This window comes from Tupaia chinensis, unplaced genomic scaffold (genome assembly GCF_000334495.1).
Source record: "Tupaia chinensis unplaced genomic scaffold, TupChi_1.0 Scaffold143836_1, whole genome shotgun sequence".
In the NCBI taxonomy this organism is placed as follows: Eukaryota; Metazoa; Chordata; class Mammalia; order Scandentia; family Tupaiidae; genus Tupaia; species Tupaia belangeri.
Window position 1 is genome coordinate 1,576,921 of NW_006203686.1, and position 25,589 is coordinate 1,602,509.

At 42.5% G+C, this 25,589-nt stretch overlaps 1 protein-coding gene across 4 annotated transcripts in view; it reads left to right on the forward strand.

Annotated features, from left to right (window-relative positions):
• The window catches only part of RETREG1 (reticulophagy regulator 1), a 159,729-nt gene that overhangs the window by 107,040 nt on the left and 27,100 nt on the right, over nt 1-25,589 (forward strand). Inside the window, exons 1-2 of one of the 4 annotated variants that reach the window (XM_027767022.1) lie at nt 8,125-8,693; nt 14,546-14,628. The exons of 2 other annotated variants lie outside the window; for them this stretch is intronic. In XM_027767022.1, the coding sequence (XP_027622823.1) occupies nt 14,624-14,628 (5 nt within the window). In that variant the 5' untranslated portion in view covers nt 8,125-8,693; nt 14,546-14,623. Of the gene's footprint in view, nt 1-8,124; nt 8,694-14,545; nt 14,629-25,589 lie in introns of those variants that run through there. One more of the 4 variants, XM_006165242.3, reaches the window with a different exon arrangement.

Genomic DNA, 25,589 nt, shown 5'->3' on the forward strand with positions numbered 1-25,589 from the left:
CTGAACCAGTCCCAGGGGATCAGCAGGCCCTCAGGAGGGAGTCACCAACAAGAGTTTGGAGGCACATTGAGAGCTGCGAAATGGGTCTCAGTAAACACAAAACACAGTGCAAAGGTCATGGCAGACATGTAGTCTGAGCACCTGTCCTGCTTCCCTCTCTCCCCCTGCCTTAGCTGTACCCAAGCTGTCTCCTCTTCCTCTCCGGGCTCCTGAGGCTACACCTGTCCTGACTTCCCTGCCACTTCCCACTTTTCCCCAGTCACCATTACTCCTCTCTTCCAGGAGCGAGCCCTCTGAATGTGGGGGCAACAGGTTAACTTGGACTTTAAGCTTCACCTCATGTGTTTATTCAAATGGTCTTTAGCTCTGAGACATCTCCACTTAAAAATTAGCAATATATAACGAACTCTTATTAAGAAACGTATTTGGTCAGGAAGTCAGACCATGTAATTTACCACCTTGGAGACCACCATGGCTAAACAGCAGCAGCAGGAGCCGCCCTCAGAGATTCTCTATCAGGTCTTTCATGGTTCTCCCTGCTGGCCGCTCTACCATGTCTTGTCCCCTCCCGCCATTTTCTGACTCTTGTCCCACGTTTCTATCATTCCTCACACTCTCCTCCCTCATCATTCTCTGCATGTCTGTCCTCCCCTCCCGGCCTTTGCAGTTCCTCCAGGCTGGCAAGCTGGCTTCTCCAGCATCCCTTGGGTGGCTGCTCTCTGCTTGGTCTAGGTCTGCTTTCCAGATGGCTTGGTTTGAACATATCTTTTGAGGGGAGGTACAGTCCCACCTGTAACAGGGTGGGTCAGGCGATAGGTATACTGCAGGCTGGGTAGGAAAGGTGAGAGGCACTTGCTGGCCAAACAGAATGGTCTGTGGCAAAGATGGGGCTCCAGCTGGTGGTCTCCACTGATAGCATCACAGCTGTGTGACAGTCAAGGTATGACAGCCCAGCACAAATGAACACAATGGAAGTTCTAACAATGGGAGCTGAGCAGATGATATATTGGGTTACCCCAATTTAGGGCCTAGGTAGGGTCACGGAAGAGAGTGAAAGAGTTCTGTTAATAGCCATTCCAGGGAACACGGTGTTACTGGGGGCCGTCTCAAGCAGGTTGAAATAGGCAAGTACAGTGATTTTTCCAGAAAAAAATGGAATGTCAACAGGAGACCTGAGGGTGGGGTGGGAGACTTCAGAGGTGCTCTGTGTGTTGGGTTTGGAGTACTAGCTATTTTTCGATGAAAAGAACTTTAAGGAAAATACTGTATGTACTAAAATTGAAAAAGGTACTAAGATAAAATGGGTAAGTGGGTTATATCTGGTCTAATGATTATAAAAAAAAGAAAAAGGTTTCTACTTTCTCTGGCTGGCCACTGTTTTCCAGCCATATCTTGAGAAACTCTAAGAGTCTGAGTGGGCACTCTGAGGACATTGAGGCCACACTGCAGTGCCCTGACTCCATTTGAACCCGAGTTACTCCTGTAGGTTTGGTGGTTGCTGTAACTTTTATGTATGAGCGTTTGGTATGAGCGTTGCATTTGTGGGGAAAAGCGTATGTTGGTATGAAAACCACTGATCGAGTATAAGTCTCAGCGTGACTCCACCAACCACAAAGTCAGAGAGAGGGTCCTATGTCTCCCCCAGCAGTGACTCACATAGTGATGACTCATTCAACCGCCATGATTGAATGGCATCGTTACACCAGGTACACACATGCTCATTCTGTTTGTTTTTCTCTGTGGAGAAAAATGTCCACTCTTACTTTGCTCCAGAGTATACTGGGTTTGAAGCTAGTCTCGTCCCCTTAACTCCACTTTGGCAAACTGTGTAATATACGCTGGATTGTGACGGGAAATGGATTCTGTATCAGTCACATTGGAAGGCTGTGGTGGATATGGAAAGACGGAGAAGGCAAATTCTTACACTTTTAAGTCAATGGGTAGAAGGTATGTTTCACTTCCTTTCTGTCATTCTTCCAAACAACATGCGTCTTTTACTGAGTAGTCAACTCCTGAGACGTAGGGACTCTGGTCTATCCCGAGTGAGAATCCTGAAGGGGTGGAGATGGGCTGGGGATCTGTCCGAAGGCCTGTGTCCCACCCTTGCTACTCCTCCTTTGTGGTTTTTGCCTTTAAATTCATCCTGAATGCCATAATACTTCAGCACACATTATCAGGGCAACTTGGGTTTTGGGGTGTATCTTTCTAACCCCAACCCAAGTAAGATTGTTTGCTTTACTTGCTTTGACTCAGCCTTCTTTTTTAAGGTTGACAACATTAACGAATAATTTTACCTAAAATTAATACTAGCACACTGTATCCTAGGTGCTAGCTCTACTTGCTTTGTACTATTGCGGGGACACAGTTATGAACAGCAGTGTCCCTCCCTTAGATCCTAGCAGGAGGGATTCAGAGAGCCAGTATGAGAACCAATGAGTTAATAATTCGGATGGATGGAGGTATCACCGAGTCCTATGAAGTGAGTACATTCAAACAATGGGATGGAGATGAAGTGTATGTTACCTTCCTTTAAGAGAAGCCATAGACAAGAACAAGGAGAGAGCAGGTTTCAGCGAAATGATACATACTCTTGGGACTTGTTTTTGTGGAACTCCAGGGTAAGAGTTCTCGTAATCAGTGGTGTGTGGGTACATTTTTAACATCTGGCTTGGGGTGGGGCTGGGGAATAGTAGCTGGTTTATAGCATTTGACAGTTTCCCTGGCATTAATACTCCCATGTGGCTGGTTTCAAACTACTGACTTAACATCTCAAATATGGGGTAGGCTGAGATGCCGATGTGGGCTCTCTGGAGCTGGTCAGAGGAGACCTGATTAATCACAGCTCGTAGGAGATGGGCAGTATGGGGCTGGGGCTCTGGAGAGCCTCTGGTCATAGAGGTGAGAGTTAAACTGAAACTTCCAGGAGCAAAGGGATTTCTAGAGAATAGCAGAGCTCTCACGGGGTGAATCGCCCAGCACACCAGCAGCCTCAGTAGCACCTGGGAGCTCTGCAAATTCATGGCTCATCCTGGGAGTACTGAGTTAGAGTGGCTGAGGCCCAGGATCCTGTGGGGTTTCCCATTTGAGAAAGCCCTGTCCTCACCTTCACCAATGTCTAAAAGATGGCAGGGCACCTAAGAGACCCAGAGGAAAGTTGAGAAGTTGGAGCTGACCACGGAAAGTGTTGTCTGTGAGCGGAGAGAGAAGAGAGCATCAATAACAAAGGGAGGTGGCAGTGGGGCTGTTGCCCTAAGGAGGTCAAGTCCAATGAGATGAACAGGAAGTATCCTGACCTCTACAGTTAGGTCTCTGCAGTCCTGGTAGGGCAGAAGGTAGGTTACAACCAAGGAGGAGTGAATTAACCAAGGACCACTGGGTTAGGATGTGAAGTTGTAAAAGGCAGAAGTCAGGGATTGGTAGTTAGAGGGGTTCATGTGGTCAAGAGTAAGGTTTATGGGAGAGCCTTAGATGTGTGTTTGGACCAAGGGAGGAAGTCAGTAGAATTGGGAAGGAGAGAGTGATGACTGGTGGTATAAACTGGAGAATTCAGGAGGGGAGGGAGTTAAGAACTTGGGATACAACCTAGCCAGCACACTTTTCATCTTGACTTCTGAAGCTGGAGGAAAGGCAGGGTTGTGAACTGTTGCCCTTCCATACACAAGCTGCCAGGCTGGTTCCTGGGCATCCAGGGGTGTCCTGGTCCTTGACTTGGATCAGAGCCTTTCTGCTTCAGGGCCATCAGCCAGAGGAACTCTCTTAGAAGTCCCTTGGGAATTAAACCTCCAGCATTCTTAAAGGGGTTCATTCTGGGCTTGCACATCATGAATACCTTTATGCTCCTTTATCTCAGACCTGCCCTCTGTGGCCCTGGAGAATAGATTTAATCATCCCTCAGCAGGAGCCGCTTTATATATTAGGGGTCTTCAGAAAGTTCATAGAGATGTATATTATAAAAAATATGCATTGGGACCAACAGATGGAGTGATGATTACATCACTGGACTGCCATGTAGTTGACCACAGTTCGAGTCCCAGACCCAGCAGCTTAAAACACACCAGGTGCATGTGCGTGTGTGCCCAGAATCCTGAGGAGGAGAATGGAGGAGAAGAGATTGTGGCATGGCCATCCCCTTGGCGGAGCGGGGGTGGGGTGGGGGGGAGATTTCTTTCTTTCTATCTTTTTCTGTCTCTCTAGTGAGCATATGCACCCCATAGCAAAAATCTCTCTCACAAACACAAAAAAAGGCATGAATTTTAAACTTTTTGCACAGAAAATAGCTCATAGTTTAGTTCCATTTTCCACAAGCTTTCTGAAGTCCCCTTCTATTGGAACAGAGCTAGTGTATCTCCATTGAGACACGATTGAACTCTCTGAGTTCTTGTCTGAATTCTTTGTCATCTTATTTTCTATTCCAGATGTTCTCTAGAGCACCCACCTTAACAGACACAAAGACTTGACTCCATAGAAATGTTATCAGGAGTCAGCCTTATAGATGTGCGTGCACGGGGATCAGGCAGGAGAGAATCTGACCTTTTCTCTCACACACAGAGATTGATCTCACAACATGACCTAAGGTGGAAGTCTAACGTCCTTTTGTTTTAATGGTTTTGTTGTGTTTTAATGTTGTTGCTTATACTTTTGAGAAAATAGTTAGGATTAGGTTTGAGTATGAGCAATGGAGTCTCAAAATAACGGTGTCATGAGGACATTTCATTTTTCTCTCACCTGCATATTACGGAGAAGGCGGCAGTCCAGGACTGTTTACTGCTCCTAATAGCATCTGGCCTGAGCCGTCTTCCTTTTGCAGCCTTACCATGTTGGGCCTCTGTTGCACAAGTCACTTCCTATGCAGAATGGCTTCCGGGAGTCCAGTCATCACATCTGCATTCTAGCCAGCAGGAAAGCGGCCAAGGGGAAGGGGATGCACCAAGTGTCCTTGAGGGAAGATTGCTGAGCCGCTAATGTTTCTGCTGGCATCTCGATCGCTAGGCCTCACTTGGCTCTAACAAGGCTGTGAAATGTAGTTTTACTCTGAAAGGCCATGCAGACAGCTGAAACCTGAGGTTTGCATTACCTGCCAGTGTTGGGGAGGGATTTGAGGAGGCAACCTGTCTGTCTGTATTGCAGCATTCGGCCATTTGTTGCTAACATTGCCCTATAACCTCCAAAAGAGAGAGGATCCTTTTAAGAGTATCTGATAGAATGTTCCAGAGCTTGAGTACAACTGCCATAGAAGAGAAAGGAAGAGATAAAACAAAACTCTTCAACTGAAGGTTGTGTGAGGAGGGAGGAGAAAGACATCAGGAAAACTGGACATTTAGCTTTGAAATAGCAATGGCTTGGCCAAACGACATAATTAGATTGCAAAGGAAAGTTAATATGCTAAAATGAAATGCTTATTTTGGAAGAGTGTGGATATTAGAAAATTTTAAATATGAAAATGTCTGGTCATACGGGATTTGCTAGAATGTGTGGGCTCTGTTATGTTTCAGGTGCAGAGTGAAAAGAACACTTGAGTGGGTCAGCCTTTGACATGGTGATTAAGGCAATTAAACTCCACATGGCCAACTGAGCAGTTCAAGTCCCAGACCCAGTGGCTTGAGAAACAAGCCAGGTACATATGCATATGTGCCCAAAATTCCAAAAGGAGGGAGAAATGGAAGAGAAGGGATTGCAGTGTGGCCATCCCCCATGGGGGATGCTTTCTCACTCTCTCTCTTTGTCTAGCAAGAGTATACATGTCTTCTAGTAAATTTTTTTAGAAAGGAAAGAAAGAAAGAAAGAAAGAAAAGAGCACTTAGGGACCAACCAGTAACATGATGGTTAATACCATATGGCAGATGTTGCTGTTCAAGTCCTGGACCCTATGGCTTGAAAGTCACACCTGGGGTGTGTGTTTGTGTGTGTGTGTGTGTGTGCATGTGTATGCCCCCAAATCCTGAGAAGTGAGTGTAGAAGTGATTGTGGTATAGCCATCCTTCCTGGGGGGTATTTTCTCACTTTTTTTCTCTCTGTGGTGAGCAAATGGACCCTATGACAAAAACTGAAAAAAAAAAACAAAAAAAAAAAACGAACAGAAAAGAACAGAACAGGAAAGAAGAGAAAAGAAAATAAAAGGAAAAGGAAATAGTACTTAGGTAAGGGATAGCCCACCTAGAGGTGACTCCTGGCCCTGTCACCACTGGGGCACCTAACAGAACTGTGTCATGCTGTCAGCATCTGGAAGTCTTGGTGATAGCTTCGCTGGCCTGTAGGGTCTCACCACATCTGTGTTCTGCGAGTCCTTCAATTCTGGTTGCCAGTAGATTTCAGGTTAGCCTCAGAAGGGAACCCTGAGCACCTTCATCCCTGGCAGGACAGAAGGCGTCATCCAGGTGAGGAAGCCACGTGCAGGACCTTGGGGGATACTTGTCTTTCGTATGGCTACACTCTGGTTTATGTTATCTGTGAATCTTAAAAACTATCACAAATAAGGACCAGCAGTTAACGTAATGGCTGTGTCGCTGGACTCCCATGTAGTCAACTGCGGTTCAAGTCCTGGACCCGGTGGCTTAAACTCATGCTGGGCACGTGTGCGTGCATGCCCAATATCCCGAGAGGAGAATGAAAGAGAAGGGATTGCGGCGTGGCCATCCCCCCTGGGGGGTGATTTCTTGCTTTCTGTCATTCTCTCTCTCTCTGTCTTTCTTGCGAGCGCATGTGCCCTATAGCAAAAACCTCTCCAAAATAATAATAATAATAATAATAACTATCACAAATATACCTGAATTGGAGCAAGCAGTTTAAAAATGCATGAAGGAATGCTGGAAGAAAATATGAGTGACCGGCCTGTGGTGTAATAGGTGATCCATTTGTTACAGTACTAACTGGTTAGACTGACAAAAGAGAGTTCAGAAATGTTTGAAAGGTTTTCAAAAAGTTTGTGGAAAAATGGAATTAAAGTATGAGTGTATTTTAGTGCCAAAATCCACACCTGGTTTTTTCATCATATACCTTTTCCATGAGCTATTTTAGTTCTGTAGCAAACAGCAGCCAAGTTCAATGATGGTTACATACAGATATTCAAGACATGGTAAAATAGCCTAGGAGAAAGAAAAGATCAAATGAAAGGGATAGAATGGTCAGAACTGAGAGTTGAACAGTGGAAGTAGCCTTTCATGCTGACATGGTTTAATATAAGTACTGAAATAGTATCACCAGTAATATTCTTACTATTTCAACTTTCAATCCTTTAAGAACCCAGAATATCTAATAACGCAGCACATCGCTTTGGTCCTCAGAGGTGCCTCACACCCTGCTCTTTAGAGCTCTGCTGTGACTTTTTTCAAGTCCCAGCTCGTGAGTGTTTGAGGATCTGCATCCACTTGACCTGAGACTCGGAAGCGTCTAAAATGTGAGATCTTCTGTGAAATTTTAAATAATTTAAAGCATTGTTTCTGACCATGACACGCATATATCACAAAATAGCTAACACTATCTGAGAGAAAGCAGATTACTATATAATAAAAATGTTTTGATTTTCAATTCAACACGTTGACCTCGTTAAATTTGATGCCTTTTAGTAGAATTATCTCACTCGGGTTTGTTATAACATGTCAATGGAGCACACACGTTGTAAGAAGAAAAGTATTATTTCTCAATAACTAGATCTGGCTCTCTGCCTTCCCTGATAGTGTTTCTAGTCAGGGAGGTTTTGATTCAGTGTTTTCAGGGTATATTTCTAAAGGGATCTCTGTATTTTTTCTCCTGGCCTTTTCAAAAGCATGATTTGAAGTGATTTTTGTCCTACCCTTAAAAAAAATTCAGCAAGTGAGGGGCCCTGGACATGCAGAGCTTCTCTGAGCAGCTATAAAAACACCCAGACTCACACCTGGCCCTGTGCCAGGGTCAGGTGACGGGGAAGGCCCGCAGGAACACACTGACTCAAGTTCATGCACACGCTTATGCTGAGTTGAAAATCCAGAGGACTCCAAGAAAGACTGTCTTGCAAAACAGTAGCCCTCAAACGTGGGTGGTATGCGGGCCTCTGTTTGTCACTTTTCTGAGCAAAGGATCTTTTGACCTGGTGACGGGGACTTCTTGAACAAACAAGTCTCTCCTCTCTCGCAGGCACAGACCGTTTTGCCCTCTGCTGGCCACCTCCCTCCTGTGACTCGAAGGAGATTTGATAGCCCAGGGTGAAGTTTCAACCCCCTGCAGCCGCTTCACCTTCGGTGGGTGCCTGCTCATGCCAGGAAAATAAAGGGATGAGAAAGGGCAGGCCAGCCCAGGCGCAGTCATCCAGTGAAGGTTGATAGGTGGCTGGTGACACCTTCTCACACGACTGCAGAGAAAAAAAAGGACAGGGCAGCTGGACAGGCAGCTAGCTCCCGCCGCCTGTCACGGTGCTGGAGGAAGAGGTGACCTGTTTATTTTTAGAAGGGGACAGTCATAATAACCCTGCGCTCAGCTTCATTCAAGGCAGGCAGGCGCGCTGGGAGTTTGTAAACACCACTCTGAGTAAGGGAGGAGCGCTTTTTTCTGAAAAGGAAAGAACTTCACTACTAGGTTTTTCCTCCTGATACCCAACATTCGAGAAGAAACTGTCGTGTGGCCCCCTTAGCTGCGGCGTGCAAGGGCCACGGCTTTCTCCGCTCGCGTTATTTTTAAAGGGCAGAAATGCCTGAAGGTGAGGACTTTGGATCAGGAAAAAGGTAACTTGTGATAGGGACTTACTTTTTTCTTGAGTCTGTTTCATGTGCGAGTTGTCTACTTATAAGTATTACGATTACTTTTAAAACATAGGTTCAATTAATGTTTTAAAAATCGGAAATGCAATCCCTGAATTACGGGAAACCAAATTTTCTTTGGTTTGAATTAACTGAAGAGACAAAATGGACTTATATACTCCTATAAACATGCAATTTTTTCCCTCTGAATAAGAAGTGACACCCTGAAATTTAAAAAAAGTTTCCCTATGAAGAGTAGAAAATTTTCTCGATTTTTTGATGTTCGAATTTTAATTTTCCATGACAGTTGTTGGAAATCAAAGCTAAAAGGCCATTAAAAATTATTTTTACATTTAAAGACTTGTTGAACATTTATAAAGGTTAAGTGTTGGACCAATATACCAGTTCTTCAGAAAGCTTTTCCAAAACATTTTTTAGACCACAATTCTTACCTTTGAGACTGTGATCAGTTGGGTCCCCGTATGTAGTACATTAGTTCGATCATGTTTTTATTAATGTCTAGCTCTAAGAAGGGGAATGGGGAGAGGGAAAAGGAATCAGGCCATGAACTCCAGCTAATATGACCTTAATTGTGCCCACGTGAAAAGTGCGTTTTCACTCCAATGCTGTGACCAAAATTTACGTGAATCAGTTAGACATCTTCATTGCCCTTCTTGTTGGGGTCATTGAAAATTTGGATATAAAGAAGTAGAAAGCAAATGAATAAACAGGGGAAGGAGTCATTGCCAATTTTATTGCCAAAGAAAGTGAAAACTGGTTGCTTTCTTGCAATATGAACATGCAAATACATTTTTGTCATCGTGTTAAAGATAATGCACCCCCTTTCAGCCATGGTTATATGGAGTGTGTTTGTGCATGTGGTAATTATAGTTGGTTGTAATAGTCTCCTTAAAAGCTACTTTTCCTTTAGTTTTCTAGTCATTTTTTTCCTTTCCAAGTTCCTTCCCAATACATCAAAGAGTGTATTAGGTTGATATTTAATTGAACAATGAAACAGCTTTCTACATAAAATGAGACATTAAAAAGAGTACTCGAAGATGACATTTATAAAAGTGCCTAGAGTGGGGTATGGGTTAGCTGACTAGTTAAGAAAACATTTTCAGAGAAATTTAAATGTCAGCTGTGGATTCACATGGTGGGTTGACCTGCTGGTGTTCTGTGTATTCCCTCCAGGACATGATAAGAACTGAAAGAAGGATCTTTTCTTGGCACCCACCTGCTCTCTGCATAGATATTTGCACAGAAGACACTTTTTTATTACATGCTTTCTGAATGGGATATATTTATAAGCCATTTTATACCCATGATATATATCTAGGGGGCTGGTCATTTCAGAGATTGTGGTGAGGAGAGATTTGACAGGAATGTAATAACAGTTACTTTAATGAAATGCAACATTCTCACAATCAAATAGTAATTAATCGTTGATAATAGGTATTTTAAATTAAGTTTATGATTCAGTCTAAGCATAAGATTTTTTCCCCAAGAGTATTTTATTGGTCAAAAGTAAAAAGAAAGAAAAGATAAGAAAAATGTGTATGTATTTGCACGTATGTAATATATATAATTATGTATAATAATACAGTGTATATATTAATATATCCTGCAGAATATATTATGTATATATTACACATGTGTATATATACTATATTATGTGTATATTATGTGTGTATCAAATATACATATAACAATTATTATTATAAAGACTAATACATTTGATTAAAATTGGGAAACTCCCTCTTATTCCTTTGAAATAATGTATCCCGGTCCTTCAGTTTTTATTTTGATGTGGCAACTCAGTTCTTTTTTTTCTTAATAATTATTTTATTTAACTTTATTTATTTATTTACTTTTTAAATTTGACCAGAGAGGGGGAGAGAGAGAAAGTGGGACTTGAACCGTAATTGGCCATATGAGAGTCTAGCATCCCCAACCATCACACCACCTGCTGGCCCTGACAACTCACTTCTTAACAGTTGGTGGGTTTCCATACAATATTCTTTGCTTCAGAACTTTATTGTTATTGTTGTTTTCCCCTAGACAGGGGGAAGCTTAGAGCTAAGCTAGAAATAAAATGAAAGAACTGAAAGGGAATTTTACTCTTGCTAAATGTGAGATGAAATGCTGCCGGACGAGTCCTTTGGTGCCATGTCTAAGGGAGAAATAACTATTATAAGGCCTGTATCTGCTGACAAAACTCGTTTTTAGAGCTTGATTGCAGCTGGTTCCAGCTGATTCTCACATTGAGGCTTGCGCATGTGACTTTAGTTCCATTTTGGAATTTGATTTTTTCCCCAAGAGTATTTTACTGGTCAAAAGTAAAAAGAAAGAAAAGATAAGAAAAATGTGTATGTATTTGCACGTATGTAATATATATAATTATGTATAATAATACAGTGTATATATTAATATATCCTGCAGAATATATTATGTATATATTACACATGTGTATATATACTATATTATGTGTATATTATGTGTGTATCAAATATACATATAACAATTATTATTATAAAGACTAATACATTTGATTAAAATTGGGAAACTCCCTCTTATTCCTTTGAAATAATGTATCCCGGTCCTTCAGTTTTTATTTTGATGTGGCAACTCAGTTCTTTTTTTTCTTAATAATTATTTTATTTAACTTTATTTATTTATTTACTTTTTAAATTTGACCAGAGAGGGGGAGAGAGAGAAAGTGGGACTTGAACCGTAATTGGCCATATGAGAGTCTAGCATCCCCAACCATCACACCACCTGCTGGCCCTGACAACTCACTTCTTAACAGTTGGTGGGTTTCCATACAATATTCTTTGCTTCAGAACTTTATTGTTATTGTTGTTTTCCCCTAGACAGGGGGAAGCTTAGAGCTAAGCTAGAAATAAAATGAAAGAACTGAAAGGGAATTTTACTCTTGCTAAATGTGAGATGAAATGCTGCCGGACGAGTCCTTTGGTGCCATGTCTAAGGGAGAAATAACTATTATAAGGCCTGTATCTGCTGACAAAACTCGTTTTTAGAGCTTGATTGCAGCTGGTTCCAGCTGATTCTCACATTGAGGCTTGCGCATGTGACTTTAGTTCCATTTTGGAATTTGGTGGCCTGGATTGTTCTGGACCTGCCAGTGAACTAAATCTGAATTTGGTCTTTAAAATAATCAGTGGAAACCAAACGATGTGGAACTTCACCTGGTGTATCCATGTCTGCTCCTCACACATCCCAGTGCCGATGCTCAGGCACCAGCAAGCCAGTGGCTCCACAGTACCATCCTGAGTCCCGTGTGGAGGAGAGTGTATACAGCTGCCTGGCAGGAGGGCAGACAGGGGAGACCCTCCTCCTTGTCATTTATCTTGTACCAATAATCAACATGCTTAGTAAGAGCCTCTGAAGACCTGTGCCATTTTTAAGATTAAGGATGAGAGGAGAGGATGGGAAAGAATGCCATTCTGAAGCAGGTGAGGAAGACAGAAACCCAAACAGTAAGCCAAAGGAGAAGGGGAAGAGTGGGGGCAATGACCGGGCCAGCAGACAAAATCAGGAAATATGGATTCTACATCATGGCAAGAGGCCTGATTCTGCAGGGCTTTCTTATCCTGTCTCACTTCAAGCCACATCTCGGAGCAGTGACTGAGAGGGCTCCTAAGATGCCTCAGGAACCTGGATAGAGGAGTGTAGAAGGGCCACATAGTTCCTGTTCCAGTGGTCATGAAGGAAGGTAGACTCAAAGGACTAGGACTGAGCTGTTAATGCATTTGTCATAGAAGGCCTCCGACAGCAGGTCATTGTGCTCACGTGTTTGTTGGTTCATTGAGAATGGATTTGAGCTCTAAATCTAGGCCTGTTGCTGTGCCAGGTAACAGGATGATGGACAGGGCCTCTACTATCATGAGGCAAATGGCTTGAGTTGGGGAGACAGACTGCAGGGGCCAATAAGCAAATAAAAGTATTTATGGATAATGAGGGCTGAGGAGGGCCAGTCTTATGACCTGGTGGTTAAGGGAGCCAGATTCTACATGGCCAACTGAATCTTGTCCACCACAACTTGAAAAACACAGCATGTATATGTGCATGTGCCCAAAATCCCAAAAGGATAGAATAATGGAGATTAGATTGCTATGTGACCAGGCCCCAGTGGTGAGGAGGGAGTACTTTATCCAGTTCTCTGTCTCTCTGTCTCTCTCTCTGACGAACACACACACACCCTGTGGGGAAAAAAGAAGTGCTAAAGAAACAAAATTTTAAATGGCAGTTTGAGAGACTGCCTGGTGTGTGTATTGATGATAGAAGGAGGGAATGGTATAAACCAAAATGTTGGCAGCTGATACAGGACTCTGAAGTGTTATTTTTGACTTATCACATAATAAAGATTTGGAAGTTTGTTTGAAAAGGCCACTAAGCCTCTAAAACTACCCTTGTAAGACAACTTTTGGCTGCTCACAGACATTTTTGTTCTTGTTTTGTTCTTGAATGGTGAGATTGCCCTGCACAAAGGGCTTTATAAAGTTCATTGAAAATGTGTTTTACAAATAAACTATACATGACTATCTTTTTTTTTTTTCACCATAAAATGCTTATCCTCTAATTCCATTTTCCATAAACTTTCTGAATATTCCATGTATTTGTGTTCTGGATGTATGAAGAGTTTTTGTATTTAAGAAATCAAATCTCTTTCGAAGCACAGTGGCCTATTTAGTATTTGGAAATGTCATTAGTAATTGCATTTAATTTTATTTTTGGAAGGTTTAAAATAAACTGATTTAAATACATCTTTTAAAACCCAGATGTTTTAATAATTCAGTTTGGCTAGATTTTAGGGTTAATTTTACATCGTCCATAAAGTCTATCCTTTGATGATAATATAAACATAGGGCGAGGATGAGGAAAGCCTCACCTAGAAATCTGACCAGGGTTTTTTCCAACTCAAATTTCCTTTTTCTTGATCTTCAGTTCAGATGGATTCTTATGAGGAAGTGTATTTCAACTCTTGGAATGCCAACTTTGGTTTTGAGATAGGCACAGAGAAGTGAAATAAATAAAGTTCACACCAGATAAATGTATAGTTCTTTATGGTAGTGATGCACTATGTGGTTTAAACACTCACAAAAAGGCCAGTGTGGGCACAGAAGGGTCAGCACAGTTGGCACTTAGGAGGAAGGATGAAGTGGCTGGAGATAAGCGAGAGAGTTACAGGAGTCCTTCATTGGACTTCTAAGCAGGGGTGTGCTGGTGAATGTTAAACAACCAGCTCTCTGGGAAGGAAACCCTGATCTGTAGTATTTGCCAATTCCTGTGGTGTAAATTCTCCTACTGAGTTGAGTTCAAGCCCCTTCTTATTAGGTCACTGAAAGTGGAGTTGCAAGAAGAATCATCATATTTGCTCTCATGAGCCTGTGTGGAGGTCAGCCCCAGTACACAGCTGGCTGTGAGACAAGACAAAAGTTAGCATTTAATTCTAACTGTGCCACATCTTTTCACTTATATATCCCTATAGCATAATAAATGTTCAATAAAGGTGTATTGAAGGAATTAATGATTTATTTTTGCCACTCCCCCATATAGTCATGGAAAATGTCTATCAGGCATGCAAAATGTTTACCACTTTTGAAATCCTACTTTGACCCAGCTGGGCTAATATTTGAAATTGATTAAGAACATGTAGAACAATGCAATCTGTCCTTGTTGTGAGCCAGTTTGTTCTGTGTGAGATATCCTAGTCACCAGTTAACCAGCAGTGTACTTCCTAAATCCTTGCAGTGCCCCAGAAAGATTCAATAGTCAAGCCTCTGTTAAAGCTGATTTCTATTTTATAAACACAGGGTGATTAATTCTGCCTTGCCATCCCTGAAATGTGATGAAGGTCTCTGAGCTGTGATTCAAGGAGAGCTGCAGCTGCTATGTGGTGGGTCACGGGAAAGTCTGTCCCTGGTGACTGCTAGAACAAAAGCCTAGTTGTGTGGGCTTCCCTGCTCCCTGTCATTTGTCCCCTGCTGGGAAGGCTTTGTCTAAATCCACTGAGTTGTCTTGCTTCTTCGCATCATGCTGATGTTGGTATGTATGTGTGCAGAAGGTGTATATGTGCAGAGACTTGGCTGAGGGTTGATCTCATATGATATCATTTGTATTCTTCAAAAATAGTGTGTCATTAAATAATTTTCCTACTAACACTACTCATTCGGGGAGATAAAAATAGTATCAGGAGTGCTGACTCCATGGCCTACTGGTTAAGGGAGCTAGATCCCACATGGCCAACCACATGGTTTGAATTTCAGCCCTGGCAACTTAAAAAGCAAACTGGGCATGTGTGTATGTCCCAGATCCTGACAGGATGGAAAAATGGAGGAGAAGGTATTGTGGCATGACCATGCCTCATTGTGAGGGGGGCCTTCCTCTTTCTCCCCTTTTTTCTATCTCTGGTGAGTGCACACATCCTCTGGCAAAATTAAAAAGAAAAAAGAAAATCTGGGGACAAAAAGGATAGGAAAAAGAAAAGATCAACTGTAATTTTATTTTGTTGTTTTTCAATTGTTGCCTTAGGGCACATGCTCTGGCTAGAGAGGAAAAGTGAGAACTCAGTCCCCAGGGGAATAGCTATGCTGCAATCCCTTCTCCTCCATTGTCTTCTCAGGATTTTGGGCATGTACACACACGTGCCCAGCATGGGTTTCAAGCCGCCAGGTGTGGGGCATGAACTGTAAAGTTGGTTATACGGGGTCCAGCCACCTTAACCTCCATGCCTCTTGGTCCCACCGTGTTTCATGGGTCAGACAGCCAGAGGCCCAATTTGAGGGGAAGGGATATAGAGCCCACGTTTCCTTGGGAAGAATATTGAAGAAATTTGGGGGTTTTATTGTACAACTAACAAAAAGAGGAAAACATTACTTAAGATTTGTCGTACAATTTTGTCAATTATCTATGATGAAACTTTTTGCCTATCTCCCTCTCTTGCTCTTAAAGAAATTGCAGGCTAAAGATCTTTTTCTGACATTGTAATGCTCTGATGGGCGTCTGCTGATGAACGTGTCATTTATGTAGGATAACTTTCTAGTTATTTGATGCTCACATCTCTCAGTATACTTAACAGTTTCAACCATCCTAGCCATTTTGTAGGATAACAGTGAGCATGAATTTTGGAATGATGCAAAGCTGCTTTGTTGTTGTTGTTTATTCATTTTACTGACGGAGAGAGAAAGAGAAAAACAAGTATTCTTAATCGGGTTTTAGCATGCTGCAGTCTATCCCTCACACAGTCCCCAGCCTTGAGCCATACTGGTGTGTTTTAGGTCAGGTCAACCCAGGATCTGAACTATGGTCTTCCCTGTGGCTCAGAGTGGTGCCCTACTGCCCGTGCCACCATGGCTGAGCCGAAAACTGCTTTTGATCCTGGCTGTAAATCCCAGCCTCACCATGTACTCACAGGGTAACCTTGGGTGAGGTATTTTACCTATCTGAATTTCATTTTGTTATGAGTAAAATGGGGATAATAATAGACACTTTATTTATGTATTTATTTATTTTAGAGAGATTTTTGCTATAGGGCATGTCTGCTCACCAGAGAGACAGAAAGTGTGAAGTCACACCCTGCCCTCCCGCTCCCCACAGGGGGATGGCCATGATGCAGTCTCTTTTCCTCCATTCTCTGCTTGGGATCTGGGGCTCACACACACACATGCCTGGCATGAGTTTTAAGCCATTGGGTCTGGGAATTGAACTATGGTCGACTACGTGGGAGTGCAACAACATAACTGTTACACCATCTGCTGGTCCCAATAATGTACACTTTATAGGTGTGTTTTATAGATTGACTACGTAATCCAGGTTATATATTTAGTGAATGACTCATTGTAAAGTTCTCAAAAGTGGTTAATCATAACAATTTGAGAGTTATACAGTTCATTAAAAGCAATATGATAAAGGTCACTTTTGGGTGAAAACACATCTACCTTCCATATCCTAATCCTTGTGACTACCCCAGAAGCCAGACATAACCAATGGGGAGGGTCCTCGGCATACAGTTTATCCACTCTTGATGGCCTCAAGAGTGTGTGTGCTGATCACCTGGGACGCCTTTTCAAAAGAAACTCCAACTCCTGATAGGAATTTCAGACCCAGGACATGTGTATATCTCCTGGACAGTCTGTTTGCTTTCATCTTATGAGCACTGGGAATTCAAATGGTTATACTTGCATCTCCGATTGAGCCATTTGGAGGTTTGGAGCTGTAATTATAGCTTCCCAATAGCAAGCATGTAGGACCCCCTGGAATGCGCTTCCCTACATGCATCTTCCTTACGGCTCTTCCTTGCATGGGTTTATTATTCCTACCCTTCAGGCCCTTTAGCCCCATTGTCTTGTAGGGTGCCCTCCATGATTGCATTGGTTGTGCATTAAGACATCCAGCTGGGGCAGCCAGTAGGGGCCCTGTCCCAGGCAGCTGCCCTGGTTGGGGTTCCTCTCCTAAATTAAAGGATGATTATTATTTATATATATTTTTAGAGATATTTTTGCCATAGGACACATGCACTCACCAGAGAGACAAAGAGACAGAAAGTGAGAAGTTGGCCCCAAGGGGGGATGACCATGCCACAATCCCTTCTCCTCCATTCTCCTCTGGGGATTTTGGGTATGCACACATGTGCGCTTGGTATGAGTTCTAAGCTGCCAGGTATGGGACTTGAACCACAATTGACTATGTGGGAGTCCAGCGCATAACCATTATACCATCTGCTGGCCCTGGGATGCTATGATTTGTGTATGTTGCACAAATTCATCCTGTGATCAGGAGATGATCAGGAGCATAGCTTCTCCCACACACAAACACACACACATTAAATATGTACATATACACAGAAACAGGGGAGTAAGTGTCCCATTCACCTGGTTTTTAACTTAAGACTGGGGGCAAAAAGTGATTCATTTCTAGAGAAGGGCAGTCTAGGGTTGGAGATATGAAGAAATACTGTACTTCCACTTTGGGTTTCAGAAAACAGGGCACCAGCCCGCAAGGCTTAACAGCTGCTCTGAAAATTTTCAACTTCTCTTTCAGCTAAAATCTAGGGATTTCAATGTGTCTCTGCTGCTGTCACCTACATTCTTTTTTATTTTTTAAATTAATGAATGAATGAATTAATTTGTTTATTTTTGGAGAGGCTTTTGTTATAGGGCTTGTGTGATCACCAGAAAGACAGAGAGAGACAGAAAGTGAGAAATCACCACCGGGGGGGTTGACCATGCCGCAGTCCCTTCTCCTCCATTCTCCTTTTGGGATCTTGGGCACGCACGCACAAATATCCGTACCTCGTGTGAATTTAAGCCACCGCATCTGGGACTCGAACTGTGATTGACTACATGGGAGTCCAGCGACATAACCATTATGCTAACTGCTGGTCCCATCACCTACATTCTTAATGCATAATAGGAGCCAGCCAAAATGCAGAGGAAAGACCTTTAGGCAGAAGTGAGTTTTACAGTTCTGTTTCTGTCTTTTTGCTGTCTTATGAAATGGCCAATAAACTCTGAATGGGAAAATAAAAATAACCACCTATTGGCTTCAGGCTCTTTGGTCTGAGTAGGATGATGTCATCCAGTGTCTTCCGTAAAGGAGCTGAAATTAGGCGAGACAATTCTATCCTAACAGGCTCTTCCTCATATTTTTTTTATAACTTCTCTCGATGTTCTAGTTCACCCTCCAATCCCTTATACATTCATTCTCTCTCCAGTCTCTCTCAATCTGCTCTCCTCATACAATACCTCATACCAGGAAACTGCCTTCCCATGCCCATGGCACCTGCCAACTCTAAATCCCAGATTGACAAAGGGAAGCGGCAAAACCTAGATGTAGCAATGCATTGCAATATACCCAGGTTACAAAGTGTCCTGATGCAGAAGTTGAGAAACTGTGGCGTAGGGAACATCCTACTCTCCCTGAGATAGGTACGTCAAGTACCTGATGGTCAAGAGGACAGCTGTGTGGCCTGCTTCATCTGGATGAGGCCACAGTCTTAAAGGGAGGCTCCTGTGAGTCTTTTTAGCCAGACCACACCCTCCTTCCTGCTTCTGCCTCATTCTTGTATAGTTGGCCTGCCCTGGGAGTTATCATCACCCCTTGGGTAAATACCACCAACAGCTATTACAGATGTTGCTCTGTGGCCTTGAGTCGTGTTTGGATTCCTTACATTGAAAGGTGGGACTACCATTGTGAACACCTCGTGTGAAGTTGTGAAAGAAATGGCCGAAGCCCAGAATGTTCTCTATCCCTGGTAACAGTGATTTGTGGGTTTCTGTGTCCCCACCATGCACGTGTCTCATGGGTGTAGACTGGCGCTCCCAATTGGGCAGACACCCCCATATGACAGAAGTGGTGGTTAATGAGTGTCACATCGTAATTACCATCATGATGTGGCCTCCTTGTGAGTCGTGTAAACAAGACAGAAGCAGCTGTGCACTGATGTTGCTCTGACTCAGGAAGCGACACTTTGTGGTGGTGCTTGAGCGGAACTGGAAGCAAGTGCTTTATTTTGAAAAGAAAACAAACCCATCTATCAGTGAAGCATCTTCAAATTACAGTTAGAAAAATGATAAACTCCACACATTTATATCTCTCAAAAATTGCTCGTTTACTTCTTAGAGTATTCCACGCAGGAATCACATACATGTGTATAAAGTCTCTGGATGACTTGTAATGGCTAACTTTCCTGTGACAATAATTGGAGCAAACTGAACATGAATTCGAAATAGTTTCTCCATTCTGAAACACAGGGACAACTGCCTTTCGGAAGCATATTTACTTGTGCTATGTAAGACTTGATTTCGAATACAGATTTCGATATAAAATGAATACACACAGAGAAATCATGAACTAGAGTTAATAAACTGTCTTGCTGAAACAAGAAGGGATTTGTTCAGCAAACTAAGATACAACAAACATTGGCATTGATGATAAAGGAAGTAACCGATAATCCCTTTTCTGGGCACAGTTGAGGGGGAAAATGGGAAACTGAGTGTCCCAGAAGGCAACTGGTAAGAGCTTGATGGCAGATTGCTTGGCTCTCTCCTGCCAACTCCTATAAGCTAGAAATGGTGCCTGGAGCTCTGATAAGGATTTGAGACCTTGTACACATCAGTGTGGTCTGCCAGTTGAGAGGAGAGTGGAGTGTCTTCCCCAGGGCGAGGACAGGGGTGAAAATCTTTAATCTTCCTTATTTAGATAAACTTTGAAAGACCCTGCAAGCATTCAGTTATGTCGATGACACGTTGGCTGTTATCTCCTGCATTCATTACCAGTGTTCTGACACTTAAGACCTCAGCAGCTTTACCCAGGAAAATCGGAATGTTAGGTGCCTCCTTGTTAAAACTAAGATAACTTCTAGGGCAAGGGCTATTTTAAGACCAGAGGGAAATCTGTCATTACTTTATAAGCCAGGTCCGGTATAGCATCTTTTCCAGATAGGCTAGAAATTTCGTGCCTCTGTTTCATTTATTGTTAGCTGAAGGATGCCTTTTCATCCAACTTCTATAGAGCATTATTTCACCTGGAAAAGAACACACTTGAGAGGTTGGCAAGCTGGAGCTGGAAAGGCTGAGCTCTGATCTTGGGGCTGCCACTTCTTGGCTGTATCTACTATCTTATCTAGAAAATGGAGGCATTTTACCCACCTTGTCTTATTGCTGTGTTGATTAATGATAATATAAACAAAGCTCTTAATATATTATGTCACTGAGAAAGTCATGACATATTTTTCTGGTTTTTTTTCTACGTAAAAATGTGCCATGACTTTCCCAGTGACCCAGTTCTTAGTATTGGGCACATGCTCAAAAATGGTGCTGTTATAGTAGAAGTCCTTTTAATGATTCTAGCTAGCTTGCTGGGTTGATCAGTGGTCTCCAGGATTCTGTATAGTCATGCATCTAAAGCCCATGCCATCCTGAACTAGCGGACTACTACAGCCGGGAGCCAAATCCCCCCTGCATTCTGTTTTTATAAATTAAGTTTTATGAGGCCATCAGCATGCACTTTCATTTTCATATTGTTTATAGCCACCTTGCAAAAATGGCAGAGTGGAAAGTACAGAGGTCCTATGTATGGCCAAGAAAGCCAAAGCTATTTACTATCTGGCCTACCCCTATTCTATAACTGCCTCTACTATTGAGTTGTGTGCTTAGTCAGATGTGTTTATCCCAAATCTCTTTGTGCACATTGTGGCTATTATAATTGTATAATTTAATTACAGGTCATGTGACCTGTGAAATAAGAGATCAGGAGTATTGGGGTGTATTCTGCTGGTTGTTCCCAACACCCTGCCCTCCTTTCTTCCTTTGGTCATAGAATCCCTAGTTTCCGCAGGATCGTGGCATTGGACTGCGTTTCCCAGACACTTCTGCTAGGCGTGATTGTGTGGATGTATTCCAGCAGTGGGAGGCAAGTGGAAGTTGTACATGCAGCTTGCAGACTATGACTTTAAAGGGAAAGGGGAATGCCTGTTGCTTCCCTTTTCCCCTTCCTACTGGTAGCAGTGTGGACTGGGAGCTGGACCTGCAGTGACTACCTTGGACCATCGGGTGGCAGTGTGATTTGAGAGTATCTGAGCAAGAAGAGGGAAAGGGCCTGGGTGCCCAGCATGATGGCCATCGGTATCTGCCCTGGACTGCCTTGCTCTGCAGTCATGTAAAGGAGAAGCGAACTGCTCTCTTGTTTAAATCACTGTTACTTTGACATTTGGTAGAATAGGTGAACCTGTATCTTAACACTTACAGCTGTTTATGAAAACTAGGTTGAAGGCATAGGAGAGAGTCAGTTATGACAAGTTGCTAATAAGGCTTCTTTAAAAATGTGGACAACTGCTTAAAACTTTGGGGGGAGGGGGATGGCGAGCATAAAAGTTTATGAGGACTCTTGCTCCTCTTTAAATAAACGAAAATAGAGATCATGCATAATACATGGGTATGTTTTATGCAAGAATACCCATCTTTCTTCCAAATCAGTTAGTGATTGTATAACTCTCCCAGCACTTATACATAAGTTAATAATGACTGGATTGAATTGAATACCCCAGGGTGTACTGCTTGGTTTGTTAGTCCCCAGTCAGCATTCAGGTTACACCCAGAGTCTAAGAATATTCATAGCAATTTCTCGTATGGTTCAGAATTAATATACAATCTATATAGTCCTAGATAAGGAAGCAGAACGTTATCTGATACTGAAAAAGCAGCTTGAAAGTGACCATCGTTTGTAATATACCTGGGTAGCATGTGATAGTCCTATTAACTCCCCATGATGACAGTCTGACAAAGGAGGAGGTAATTACTCCCAGGTCCTGACAATTAGCAGCATATTCTTGCTAAATTTGCCTTTTCATTTCAAACCCCATCTCTGGGATCTCTAGCACCACATTTCCAATGAAATCAGAGGTCCTTGCTTTGGTCGAAAACAGACTCCCTCGTTCTATGTTTTACTGACTTTACTAAACAAGCTTGCTTTCTTTCCTCCCTCCCCTCTGGTCAAATTAAAATAATAATAATTAATAGAATTAATGATGAAGTGGAGAAATTAATGTCTCTGTATTGACGGACATGCAGGGCATTCCCTTTAGAAAAAGCAGTGTAATACACTGTAAAGTTATATGCAATCCAATGTATTATAAACAAGATTATGATGATAATAAAAAATAAATTAAAAAATAATTAATAGAATTAAGTAAAATAATTTTAAAAAAGAGATAAATCAGCAAAGACAGCAGCATCTAGGCAACCTCACAGATCAGGCTGGCTGAGACTATAGAAAGCAGCCAGCAGGGTAGGTGTGTTAGCCATGCAGTCAGGAAGGAAGGGCCTGAAAATCAGCCTGGGGCAGTGCAGCAATCCATTGCAAATGAGAGCCAAGACTCTTACGGCTTTAAGCTTCTCCACTGCAGGACCACAAAGGTCGGAATAATTGGGTTTGACATTTACATTTTTAATATCCTCCTAAGGTCAGACTGTGAAAGTAGACTGGACCTTTCTGAGGTTATTAGGAAACCTACTGGCTGGGGGCCACTGTCTGCCACTGTGACACCACTACAAGTGTCATTGAAGGCTATCGACTGATATTTTCTTTCCCATCAGCATCACCAGGATATTTTCAGGGATGCATTAAATATTCCTAAGTCAGTACCAATTTCTTAGTCCATCTTTATATGAGAAAAATAATGCAGTCATAGTTTCAAGTAAACATGTGAAGGTATAGACCCTTACTAGATTATAGAATCCTTAAGTAGACTGCATCGTTGGTAGGACACAATCCAGTTCACAGGTATCTCAAAGGGGTGCATGATCCATAAGGGGTTGACATCCCGTCTGGTTTGGTTTCTTATTTTATAGGCTGAGAAACCCCAAGTATCTCACCTGAATGAATCAGACCTCCAGATGACCTCCCAGTGACTCCTGTGGTCGCCATGCTACAGAGCTGTGTATTGTTCTGGCCACATTTTTTAGTATAATTGATGAAAAGAATATTAATTTCCTTTGGTCTTATGATTCCAAAGAGTTGTCATTCTTCTTCTTTCCCCTCTCCTATCCTTCCCCCTTCTGTCTTCCCCCTCCTTCTCCTTCTCCTTCTCCTTCTTCTAGATTTTTGTTATATGTGCTTGCCAGAGAGACAGAAAGCAATAAGTCACCACCCCCAACTAGGGGGGTGGGGAGATGGCCATGCTGCAGTCCCTTCTCTCTTCACCTCTTGGGACTTGGAACATGCACATACACGTGCCTAGGTGTGTTTCAAGCCTGGTCCACAATTCGAACCACAGACCGTGTAGTTGTCCAGCACCGTAACCACTAGGCCACCTGCTGGTCTCCCAAAGAGTTGATTCTTAACAAAATTCACAGAATTGATTAATTTCTGGTCAGTCTGGATAGATGTTCAAAGAAATCTTCTGTGTAAGAATTTATTTTGTCTGATTTCATGTGAACCCTAACCTATACTTAGTCTCTGCCTGAGATATCTCTGGAGGTAATCCATATAGGAATCACCCATACCATGCTGGAACTGAACAGTTTCATTAAGGACTGTCAGTTAGATGGTATAAAGCTTATGTTATAGCAAGAACAATAATGGCATATATCTTTTTTTTTAATTACCTTTTACAAACCCATCATTAAAACACACACACACACACACACACACACACACACACACATTTTTCTTTTTTAAATTGTCAGAGGAAACAGAAAATACCCCTGGCCCCCAGTGAGGCATTATCATACCATAGTCCTTTTTCCTCCATTTCTCTATCCCATCAGGATTTAGGGCATGCAAACACATGTGCCTGGCATGTCTTTTCAAACCATCAGGCTAGGATTTGCACTGTGGAAAGTCATGTGGGATCTGGTTCCCTGGGCATATGGCTGAACTACTGTGCTATGGGGCCAGCCTTAAACTCAACTTTCTGATGGTCCTTTTTGCCAATGTTTTATGGTAGTATGGGAAAGCGAAAAAAAAAAAAGAATGTGCATGATAGATTCAGTTGTCATCAAAATATGATTCAAAGCATAGAATATCTTTCAAGGCAATGATTCCGGGCTATGTCTATATTTCTCCCTCTGTATCTTCCACTGCATATTGTTTGGTTTTAATAGTCATTGTCGAGGCTGGACAGTGGTGCAGCGATCACTCAGTGCTCTGTGCGGCTGACTCACATTGGAAGGTTCCGCATTTGTGTCTGTGTTCATTTTTGGCTGTGTTCCCTTCCCTGAAGACTCATTACCTCTATGACTCTCTCCTAGGGTTATGAGCTCCCAAGTAGGTCAGGATGAAATGTTTAGCACTAGCTAATTGATCTACTTAGCTGGGTGGAGACAACCCATGGAATGTCCAGGCCTAGTTAAATGCTACTTCACACTAGCTCTATTCTTGTGGTTCTGAATGGTTCTCACTCAGGCAAAGTAAAAGGTTGAAGTTGATCAAAGAGCAATTTCACCCCATTAGTCTCATCTGTCTAGTTCATGTAACTATAGAATACAGACAGAAAACATAATTATTATTGTTAATTAGTGTTATACAGATTGTGTGTCTGTGTAACAAACAGAAGGCATTTCCAATAACTTTCCTGCTTGGAGAATCCAGCAAATTGGCCCAGAGTGAGAGGAGTGAGGTGCATGGATATCCCATTGCACCTGCGGGAACTGTGGGAGGTGTGAACACACATCACCTTCCTGTGATATCTGATGGAGTGAAAATGACTTCCTGAAAATGGTGTTGGCTAGTCGATGATCTCCAATATGCTGGTGTGGTAGTTTATCTGCACTTAAAGCACTAGTGACAGCCACTAGGTTCTCCCGAACACCTCAGGCAGGGACTTGAGCCAGCCTAGGACTCTGGAGGCAGAGACAAAGATCTGCAGCAGGGAGAAATGGAGGACGGAGGCAGTGGGCAGGCGTCCCACTCACTGGCACAGTAGGATTCAGCCTCGGTCATTCCAATCTCATTTATGTTCGTTGTACACATTTCACAAGGGAGTACTAATTAGTTTAAAGTTCATGTATGTATTCCATGAGTAAGAGCTAGAGAAATGGAAACAGACATCACTCCCAACAGGGTCTCCATGCCAGTCTGTTCCCCAACCTCAGGCAGCCCCAGGCCATGGGCAAGATGTATGTATTGGTGTACTCTGGGTCATCTCCAGACGCGAATTCAGACTCTTCCCATTTGGATCAGCCTCACAGAGTGCCAGGCTTTACCACCGTGCCCCCATCTGACCCTGGGGAAATTTTTAAAAATGATTTTTCCTAAACAATTGAATAGAGTGAATGAAAACATAATGTTGGAGGAACTTTTTTCTTTCTTTTTCTTTTATTTATTTATTTATTTATTTATTTATTTATTTATTTATTT